This window comes from Octopus bimaculoides, chromosome 3 (assembly GCF_046866305.1).
Source record: "Octopus bimaculoides isolate indiv1 chromosome 3, ASM4686630v1, whole genome shotgun sequence".
NCBI classification, from domain to species: Eukaryota; Metazoa; Mollusca; class Cephalopoda; order Octopoda; family Octopodidae; genus Octopus; species Octopus bimaculoides.
Genome location: NC_142930.1, coordinates 31,510,850 through 31,522,610, shown reverse-complemented (window position 1 = coordinate 31,522,610; position 11,761 = coordinate 31,510,850). Strand labels below are relative to the sequence as shown.

The window sequence follows — 11,761 nt, the reverse complement described above, 5'->3', positions numbered from 1 at the left end:
ATGCACTGGCCAATGCACCAATTGCTGTGATGTGTTTATGGGTTTATGTGCAGTACTACAGAGAGAGAGTGGGGGGGGGGGGGGAGAAAAATACACTCATTTACATATGTCTAAGTCTATTAGTATATCACAGTGGTGATTAAAACTTATCCTACTTATAAAGGTGTACTTTAATGTACATTTGAAAGTAATATACACTCTTTATAATCGTCATTGCTATTTAACATCCCTGTTCCATGCAGGCATGAGTTGGACAGTTTAATAGGATCTGATGAGTTGGAGGACTACATCATGCTCCAATATCTGCTTTGGTTTGGTTTCTATGGTTAGATGCCCTTCCTAACACCATCCACTTTATAGTGTGTACTGGGTGCACCAATAATTAAAGGCAGTGAACTGGCAGAGTTGTTAGGGTATCACACAATGCTTTACAGTATTTGTTCTCTCTACACTCTGTAAGATAGGTGTCCATCTAGTCGTTTCGCTTTGAGGACTATTCAACCATTGTAGAATCAGTGTCATGAGAAAATGTATCTAGTATACTCTGTAGAGCATTATGAGGGGTATACCCAGTTATATGTATGAGCACCTAGGCCTTGGGGGCAGTAGCTCCCAATAGAAAGTGACTTGGAGCATGAAGAACTGTCTAACCCATGCTAACATGGAAAGCAGACATAAAACTGATGATGATATCTCTAACTGTGAAAATAGGTCTCCTGAGAGCCTTTTTGACAGTTTGTGATGAAAATCAAACCAAATGGTTTCATTATTACAAAAGGAAGTAAAAAATTATCCACACTTTCACCATAACATATCTTTATTATTGTCACTGTGTTCTGCGCATGCGTGCTTATAGCTGGTACTATTGTGGTTACGTGATCGAAGTTTGAACCTGATCGTGCCATTTTTCTTTCTGGATTTACAGTGTAAGCATGGCCACTCCACTAGCAATGTGCATCAAAGAAGAACAAAGAACAGTGATCCGAGAGATGGTAATGGCGAGCCGGTTCATCATTACCATCTCTCGAGCAGGCTGAATCTTTTTGTCAGTGGTGGAGGTTGACAGACGTCCTGCTCCCACTTCGTGCATCATGCTTGTTGGCCACTTTTAAACTTCTTGATCTACTCACACATTTCTAAGCAGTACTGCACTGTCCCCATATTGTGCTAAATGAATTTCAGCACCTGACACACCTTCTGACCAAAGAAATCAGATCATTGCTCTTTGTTCTTTGGTGCCCATTGCTAGTGGAGCAGTCATGCTTACACTGTAAAGCCAGAAATAAAAATGGGGCAACCAGGCTCAAACATTGATCACATGACCAAAATAGTACCGACTATAAGCACGCATGCACAGAAGGCAGTGTGATAATAATAAAGATATGTTATGGTGAAAGTACGGATAATTTTTAACTTTCCTTGCATTTACTAAAATATCAGGATTCATTCCCCTCTTCTTCCCAAACTACTGGGTGATAATAACTAGAGGCTACCTATTAAATGTTAACAAAAATTGTGAATCTCACAGCTCATTTACATAATGGTACAAGGTTGATGACCATAATACACTTACCTATACATACATGCACATTCATGATATAAATGATACAACAAATACTAACAAAAACAAAAACAAATGAACTCACCTGAGAGTGGTTTTTAGGGACTGGATCTACAACTGAAACTGAAGGTTTTAAACGTGTATGTTGTGGGTAATCTTTGTATTTTTTAGTCCTGAATCTACTGTTGATAGGGAAAACATGGCCTTCTGTACTGAATATATAGTTGATGGCTTCTTTATTGAGATGGTTGTCTTTATCAAATAACTGACAGAAAAAGAGAAGAGAAATACAGAAAGATACCTAATGACAGCAATTCTTACCATAGTAAAAATTAAGCTCGGTTCAGTAAGTTAGCAAAATACTTGTCATCTCTCCCAGTTTTCAAAGCATATTTACTTAAATAGAACAGAAGCAAATTCAAACCTCAGTGTTACAACTAATAAACCTTTTCTTTACCCATTGTGTCAATATGGATGCTCAATATTGTAGCTAACAGTTAAATATATTGTAAATTCAGAACAGTAGAAATGATTTGATTTTGCATTTTGTTCCTAAGTTGGAGTATATTCCAGTAACTTAACACTTTGTTCCTAAGAGAATCTGCATACTTGCATAAAACCAATGGTAGACAAATTCAAGTTTACCTAAAATCTGATCGGGGAAGATCTGAATATGCATGTTTGTGCTATCAAACTGTTGTGTTCAAACATCCAGGCATTTGATATTTCTATCCAGTGCAAGTCTCATATCACAGTTAATTCTTTATAGTAATTTTTAGCATTATTTTGCAACAACTTCCATTGGGATATAACATCAGATCAATAATTTTAGTCATGATTTTAACTACAGAACTGTATCATCTGAATTTGTTACTGGTAATTGTAACCTGGCAATCTATATTCTGTAATAATTTAGCTGCTTCTTCCACATCATTCTGAGTTATGTCTTAGTATTTTACACACACACACACACACATGCAGTAATTAAAATTTCCATACAGGTTTTATTCCTTCTTGACATCCTTTTAATTATTAACTCAGTTCAAAAGCCTTTTAGGGCTTTGACAAGATGACAGGTAGAGTTAATTGTCTTGTTTAAAGAGATAGTGCATTCATATACTGAATCCACTAAGATACTGTAACTTCAAGATTTGCACAGGAAGTGGAGATTATATTTACACCTCAAAATATTGGCTTCCTTTGTTGAACTACTCAATAAAGAAATAAGAAGAATGGTAGCTATTTTTTGTAGCTAAACTAGCTGTACTGACAGACTATGTTTTGCTTACTTAAGTGTACCTTATGGTTATATATAAAGCTAAATTGCTCATGTTGACAGTAACCCTTAATACAATAGTAAAATAGTAATACATGTTGAAACAGTTTAAACTTACCAGATATAAATATTTACAAGTTTCACTAAGAAAAAAACTTTCCATTCGGTCTTCCTGATCCATTCGATGAACATTGTGGATGGTTGCATAACCACACCTGTTAAAAATAAATACAAGTCATGAGTCTGGTGCATCAGATAGTACTCGGAGGAGACCGAGGATTTTGTGGCCTGCTGCTAATGAGAAAGAGAAATATAAAGAGTTTGAAAACAAGGTATGTCGAGCTCTTTATAAAATGACAGGCTCTACAGTGGAGAAACTGGGAAAATTAACATGCTCAATTTATGATACAGGGAAGGAATTGTTTGGAGTGAAAGAGAACATCCGATTAGAGAAAGGAAAGTGTAGACCAAACAGGAGGATCAGGAAAATGAAACAGTTGAGGAAGGAAAAGACCAGCCTAAGAAAGCGGTGGAAATGTGCTGCAGAAGAGGACAAACCTGGCCTCGCGCTGCTGTATGATGATTTGAAAAGGAAATGTCGTTATGTGCAACGACATATCCGCCGATATGAGCGTCGAAAGGAGAGTAAAAGGATTCGGGGACAGTTTCTGAAGGACCCATACAGGTTTACTAAGAAGCTGTTCACTGAACCGAAGAGCGGTTCTTTATCGTGCACCAAAGAAGAACTGGACGTTCATGTCAAAGAAACATACAGCGATCCGCACCGTAACCAGCCACTGCCACCTTTACATGGGCTAAATCATCTCTCAGAACCTGATATCAAATTCCAAATTGGGGACATCACGGAGAGAGAGGTGAATGATTTCGTAAGAAAAGCGAGAGCAAAGAGTGCCCCAGGAGGTGATGGCGTCTCATATAAAGTCTATAAATATTGCAATCGTCTGTGAAAGAAGCACTTTGTCCTACTCCGACAACAGTGGCGCGAAGAGACTCTAGTAGAAAACTGGTGTAAGGCAGAAGGTATATACCTGCCGAAAGAGGCCAATGCAAAGACTTTAAAACAGTTTAGGCCGATATCCTTATTGAAGGTGGAATGCAAGATCTTTATGGGAATTTTTTCCAGGAGAACAGTAACATATTTACAAAATAACGGGTATGTTGATGAGTCTGTTCAAAAGGCTGGAATCCCAGGGATCCCTGGATGCATTGAACATTGTTTTTCGATTTGGAAAGCGATCCAGGATGCCAAGCAGAAAAAGAGAAGTTTGAACGTGGTATGACTTGACCTAGCTAATGCATATGGCTCAGTGCCACACGAATTACTGATAAGAGCCATGGACCACTTCCACATTCCAGAAAAAGTGATCAAAATAATGAGGATGTACTATGACAGTTTCGAAATGAGGTTTACAGCTGGCAATTTTACAACAGATTGGCACGGATTGGAGATTGGTATTGCTGCTGGCTGTACAATATCTGTCACGTGGTTTATCTTAGTCATGGAGTTGATTTTGAAAGCGGTGGATTTTCCGGTACAAATCGCCTAAGAAAGCCTTCAGGATGACGTGACACTTCTAGCTACAGATAAACAAGTCATGCAGAATGCCCTCTTGAGACTAGACGAACTTGTGAGGTGGTCTAGGATGCGGTTTAGAGCAAAAAAGTCGCGTAGTCTGACATTTGTTAAGGGAGTGCAAAAAGAATTCAAGTTTCGAATAGCTGAAGAAAGCATTCCAACAGTCAAAGAAGAACCCGTCAAGAGCTTGGGGCGTGTATACACTGGAATATTGTCAGATAGAAGTCGCGGAATGGAAATCATGAAACAAGCCGAAGCTAGATTATCAGCAATTGATAACTCGAAGTTACCAGGTAACTATAAAATTTGGTGCTTGCAGTTCGGTTTGTTCCCACGACTTTTGTGGCCACTCTTAATATACGAGGTAGCCTTGTCACGAGTTCAAATCATTGAACAAAAATGTAATGTGTTCATTAGAAAGTGGCTAGGCCTACCTCGGATGTTGAACAGTTCAGCTCTTTATCGTAAAAGAGGTTCGTTGCAGTTACCACTAGCATCAATAGTCGAAATATACAAACTAGGGAAGATACGGACGGTGATGATGCTGAGAGAATCGAAGGATACGGAAATCAGGCAGAACCCACCAGAGGTGAAAACAGCAAGGAAATGGAAAGCAGAAGCAGAGGCTGATGTCATCTTGTCTTCTCTTATACACAGAGATATGGTGGGTGCAACACAGAACCATCGGAGAGAACTTGGTTTTGGCGCAAATCAGTTCAAACCGTTTGCAGATATGATGCGGAGTGAACGCAGATCTGTTGTTAGCAACAGCGTCAAAACAAGAGAAGCAGAGAGAAGAGAGCTTCATTTGATCCGATGTAGTCAACAAGGACAGATAAAGAGATGGGAAGAACATGTTGTTGAGAGGAAAATACGTTGGGATGAAATATGGAAGTGGACGACATCTCGGCTAAGTTTTCTGATTCGTTCATCCTATGATGTTTTGCCGTCACCTAGGAATCTCGTAAGATGGAACGTCTCAGAGAATGACATATGCAAGTGCGGAAAGGTCGGAACACTGAAACATATTCTTTCCAACTGTTCCTTAGTATTGAATAGATATACATGGAGACACAACCTGGTCTTGAAGGTTATCTTCAATGCTATGAAGAACCAAATTCATCTCAACAACACTGAGAAAAAAACCATTGAAAGAACCATCTAAAGATTTTATTACCTTCGTGTGCTCAGGTCAGTGGATCCGTTTCAAGAAAAGGAACAAGAAACTTCCTGTGAGAAATGAAAAGTGGAACGACTATTGGGAAGTGACTGCAGATTTGCCTGGGTGCCAGGCATTCTTTCCCATCCCAGTTATGGAAAAACCTGACATTTTAATGTGGTGTGAAAGAAGAAAAGTTGTAAATCTAGTTGAGTTAACGGTTCCTCATGAAGATAATATGGACGCCACGCGGGCTCGAAAGATGGACCGTTATGAAAACCTCCTCGAGAAATGTGAAGACGCAGGCTGGAAAGCGGAGCATTTTCCAATCGAAGTCGGATGTAGAGGATTTGTAGGAAACATTGTGAAACGACTGATGTTATCGTTAGGCCTAACTCATCGGAAGGTAAATACCACCATTACCGATATCCAAACTACAGTGGAGAAGGCTAGCCACTGGATTTGGTTAAAAAGAGACGATGAGCGATGGCTAGAGAAATATTGAGCTTTGTTTAATAATCAGTTGATCTAGCAAGCGGGGCCTCATATCAGTGAGGGGGGCCGGTGCGCATTGATGCCGTCTAGAGGTAGGCCCCAAAACGGCGCGTATTCTCTCCTGATGACCCCATACACTTGCTGGCTTCCAGTATGCGGAATTCTTGACTCGTAGCACTTGTATGTGCAAGTTGTTTGCAAGACACACATATATATATATATATATATATATATATATAAACTTGTTTGGTGATATGCAGCACTGGAGATGACCATCTGTGCAAACAAGATAAATTTAACATTAAAATTGGTAAATCTACATCTGTTGCCCCTCCTGCATATTTCACCCCACCTCATCTCTCTATCACACTTTCTCCTAGCCTTCATTTTCCAACCATTCATTTATCATGTCTCTATCATTTGTGCTGCCCATATTACAACAGATAGAACAGTACTTAGCCATATTTAAACCTCCTTTCCACCACCTATATCAATTTTCCTCTCTCATTTATTACAAAACCTACTCTTAAGGGATTGCATCAAACTGTCTGTACCCAATGTACTCTACCATCACTCTTTCAGTACAGCCAGTGATCAGTCATCACTCACTCTCCTCTGAATCACTTGTTATCATCTGTCACTTACTCTTATCATTGTTCACCTCTTGTTACCCATCATCCTCTCTTCCTCACTCCACCCCAAACACAATGTGTTTCTACTATATCTTGCTCCCTTTACCCACCCATTCTAGTTCTTGGGCATTGCTTGCTTTCACCCAAGCATCTTTATACTCACATTGCCATGAGTGAACATGCATATCTTAAGAGTTGTGAGTATGCATTACTCTTACAATAAAAGGCAATCTTCTTGTGCTAGTGTCAAGACAAAATGTACACAGTAGTGCCTGGCAAATGAGCAGAGAAAGAATATGGTTGAGAGGACTCTTGAATCGGGCCTTGATGAAAACATGACAACCTCTCTAGTGCCATGATAAAATGCACTTAGTACACACTGTAAAATGATTGGTGGTAGGAAAACGTCCATCCATAGAAAGCAAACGGAAACAAGATGCATGAGTGAGATTTAGTCCTCTGAGACTCAAGGAAGGCAGTAACATCTGATAATTCACTTGGACTACAATGATCTGTCCAGCCCATGCCAACATGAAAAGCAAGTGAAAAATAATACTCATTTGTTATAGTCTAAATGGTTAAGTAATCTGCAGACACTTGTACTCTTAAAATAATCATCAAACAGAATAAGTGTAACAAGGCTGTTCACTTTACACAGCTTCTACACTATCTATCTACCCAGTTTCACTTCACAGGGCTATGATTTCACCAAAGGTTATAACACAAGACACTTGCCCAAAGTTCTATGTAGCATTTTGCCATTCTTGCCTCCATATATATATATATATATATATATATATATATATATATATATATATATACATACACACACACCACAGGATATTTTCCCAGTTGTGTAGAGCACAAAAATTTGGATTATAAATAATTGTTTGTCTTCAGTCTTTAGCATTTTTGTAGAGAGCCAAAATATTTTCATAGATAACTGATAATCCTCATCTCTTTAAAAATCTTTGAATTTCCACATTACAGGTTTTCATATTATAGTCTTTTGGTCATTGATCTACTTAGAGATCTCTTCAATGATTACATCAGCTTCCAAGATGTTTATTTAATGAACTTACTTGGTTCTTGTGTGCGTGTTGAGACTATGGATAATTTCTTTGCCAACATGGAGGTAGAAGGGGTTTCTTGTAGCTTGATAAAGAAAGTACGTTGACTCAACCAGTTCTGGACGAAGAGGGTAAAACTGAAGATCAGTTGCTTTAAACTGCCAGTTGAAACGTTCAGGAAGAACACCATATTTCTTCCATATTGTATGAAAGAAGGCATGAGTACAGATTGCCTCTTCAACATCTCCATTAAGCACCTACAATAGAGAGTGAGAAATCAAATAGTAGCTTACTGATGGTAATGAGAAAATTGGTTCATGAAAATTAATAAGAAGAGGAGATATCAGTAAGATATTGACGATATGTATGACTCTAATTTCTAAAGTTTGCTATAACCATTGTTATGAACCTAAGCAAGTAAATTAATGCTCATCAGGCTTTTAAGTTGATAACAACATGCTGTTTGTAATATCTATATCTACGTATGTGTATTTCTGTATATACATACATATATATATATATATATATATATATATATATATATATATATATATACATATGTGTGTATTTGTCTACATCTGTTTTTCAATGCTTGTATGGATTAATTGAATGTTTAATCAAGGAAGTGTTTACATCCAGTTGTCATTCTTGATGCTAACCCTTACCTATTTTCCTAAGTAAGGGATCCCTTATTCCACTCAGCTTGAAAGGCATGAAGTGACTGGATCATTTGTTAACTGATAATTGTGGACTGATAATAACAACACCACTCACCATAAGTGTTGTACAGGCGATTGCAGATATAGACAAACAAGAGACACATGCACTCACAAAGTCTTGGTCTGCTTGAGGCTATAGTAGAACACACTAGCCCAAGGTGCAACTCAGTGGGACTGAACCCAAAACTACTTTGTAAAGAAACAATTTCTCAGCTCTACAGACATGTTTACATCTGTATGTGAGTGTGTGTATATGTATGTATGTATGTATGTGTGTGTGTGTGTATATATATATATATATATATATATATATATATATATATATATACACACACACATACCTTATAAGGGGTATAACACAGTTATTCATATGCAGGCTACCACTAGTTTCATGTAAGAAGCAAATTTTATGAGGGCCTGCAGATGTTCTGCATATACATACATATATTTTATATCATATGTGTTTGCACATACTTTTAAATATTCATCCAACCAACCAACCATTTATTCATACAAGAAATATCATATACCACACCACAAGGCATATATATGAATTAATCTCATATACTTAATATATATTTGGCATTGCTCAAATAATCCCAAAATTATTTTAGTTGAAGGATAATCATTTTCTCATATACATACAAACATTCATACATACATACACATAAAATGTATATGGCATGACAGAGTATGGCATGTTCCGCCTGGTTGACACGAGCTGTTGATCATCCTGTAGATGAAGCAGATTTTTCCTTGGAAATAATACACTGGATGGTTTCTGGTTTCTTTCTCCACGTCTATGGGAGGTTCTGAGCTCAACTCTGTAAATTAATGAAACACTTATCAATTATACCATACTCCCACTACCTACAGCAGTAAATATTACTATTTCACTATATTTATTTAGAGCCAGAAGATTATGAGTTAAGTGACTTTACTAAAATGTTCTACTAATTGGACTTATTACAGGTAGTTGATTTTTTTTTTCTTTAGCTAAGGTTGTGTACATGTGTATGTACATCTTTTACAGATGTATTTTGGTTGAAAAGATGTATCAGCAAGGAAACCAATGAAATAGAACAAACCAGTGATTGACCTGTTAAAAACCTATAACTAGTAACATTATTGTTCACTTAATGCAACATAGTTTAAGTACCCCTAATGATTCAGTTAGCTGTAATTATGTATGAGAGAGAGAGATTTAAGAAATTCTCATTATGACCACCACCACCACCATCATCATGTTTCAATGGTAGCATTGGATGGATTGATCTGTAGTATAACTGAAATCAGTCATTGGAATCATGCAACATCATTTCTTGAACAAACATCAAACACACAATAAATGTCTTTTTAAAATACTATGCTTTCTGCATTCACTAGAGTAGAATGTGATCCTAAATATAATGCAGTCTCCAATTTGGTGGGTAAGAGGCTTAAAAATCATCATTATTTTAACGTCTACATTTTTTTTGCTTGTGTCATCATCATCATCATCATCATCGTTTAACGTCCGCTTTCCATGCTAGCATGGGTTGGACGATTTGACTGAGGACTGGTGAAACCGGATGGCAACACCAGGCTCCAATCTAATTTGGCAGAGTTTCTACAGCTGGATGCCCTTCCTAACGCCAACCACAGAATTCATTAAGGCAGATTTTCTACAACCAGATACCTTCACCTGTTTCCAAGCAAGGTAGTAATCTCCTACGTTATTAAACAATAAACAGACCTAATATAGTTATGAGCTTTTTTGCTAACAAAGATCACACATGTCAAGACGTCAAAAGACCCACATGTTTCTGTGGCTGATTGCAAGAATATGACACTGCCTGTATGTATTTAGTAGCATGGTTGTTTACTTTACAATCAGCAAATACATGTGAGATAAGGAGAAAACACAAAATCACTCATACAAACATGTATGTATGTATGTATGTATGTATGTATGTATATATATATATATATATATATATATATATATATATAATCATCATCATTTAATGTCTGTCTTCCATGCTGGCATATATACATATATACAATGACAAATCGGAATGGAGCCTGGCGTAGCCTTCCAGCCTAGTCAAACTGTCCAACCCATACCAGTATGGACAGCGGATGTTAAATGATGATGATGATGATGATTATATATATATATATATATATATATATATACATACATACATATATATAAGATCCAGGGATCGAGGTGTAGGAATAAAGTTAGCTTCAAGCAATCCATAGTAAATATAAAAAACAACCTTCAGGGATAATAGTGGTTTATTGAGATGGAAGGTTGTGGATTTTTTTCGCATCAAAGTATGATAAAGTGAAAAAAGTTCTTTTTATATTTCATGGTAGGTGATCAGGGTTGCCGGGTGTGCAAATAAGAATATAAGAGTTAAGGAATGGTGTAGATAAGATCCAGCCTACATATATTTCATAGCAAACAGAACCTCAGAAGTGGTAAATATCCAAGCGAGGTGTATACCACAGGCTATTCTTCAAGCCAAGGATATCTTGATTAAATGAAAGTTTTCATTGTCACAAGGCGGTTAACACATGGAAGATTCAATCAATTCTTAAGAATTCTCGATCAGCACTTTTTGGATGATTATGGTCTTTGTTGGTGTATATGTTTTCATTCATGTGCGTTAACTACAACATTAGAATGGTTTAGCTCTTACTTCTAGCAATGTAGGCATTTCTTAACACCCTAGTGACATCTATAATTCTCCTTTTTGGTGAAGCATTGCAAACTGCTGTTTATATTAATTTTATATGTGTGTGTGTGTGTGTGTGTGTGTGTGTGTGTGTGTGTGTAAAAATAAATATTTAATACATATACTGACTGGCTCTTGTGGTACCGTCTCACCCATGCTAGCAAGTAATACAGACGTTAAATGATGATGATGATGACTAATGTATATGCTTTGTGTATTTTCTGGTGACTGCAATGGCGTAGCGGAGTATATAACTCTCATGTTGCCGGTGTTAAAACACCATAACTCTAAAGTGTTTTAACACCGGCAATATGAGAGTTATATACTCCACCATGCATTTGCAGCCATTGAAAATACACAAAGCATATATATTAGTATATGTATTTGATAATATTTATTACACTAGAGCTGCTTTTACTTCATATATATGTTAATGTTTGCTTTTATGTTAAATTGTGATAAAAACATTTTAACGATAAACTGAAGAATTACCCAATACCTTTTTGTAGAGTACATGGTTATTAAA

General features: G+C 37.0%; 1 protein-coding gene across 1 annotated transcript in view; it reads right to left on the bottom strand.

Annotated features, from left to right (window-relative positions):
- LOC106872362 (ER degradation-enhancing alpha-mannosidase-like protein 1) overlaps positions 1 to 11,761 on the bottom strand; it is a 46,303-nt gene that overhangs the window by 2,840 nt on the left and 31,702 nt on the right. The window contains exons 9-11 of the mRNA XM_014919327.3: positions 7,803 to 8,047; positions 2,956 to 3,052; positions 1,647 to 1,826 (exon numbers count right to left, since the gene is read on the bottom strand). Coding sequence (XP_014774813.1) covers positions 1,647 to 1,826; positions 2,956 to 3,052; positions 7,803 to 8,047 — 522 coding nt within the window. The remainder of the gene's footprint in view (positions 1 to 1,646; positions 1,827 to 2,955; positions 3,053 to 7,802; positions 8,048 to 11,761) is intronic.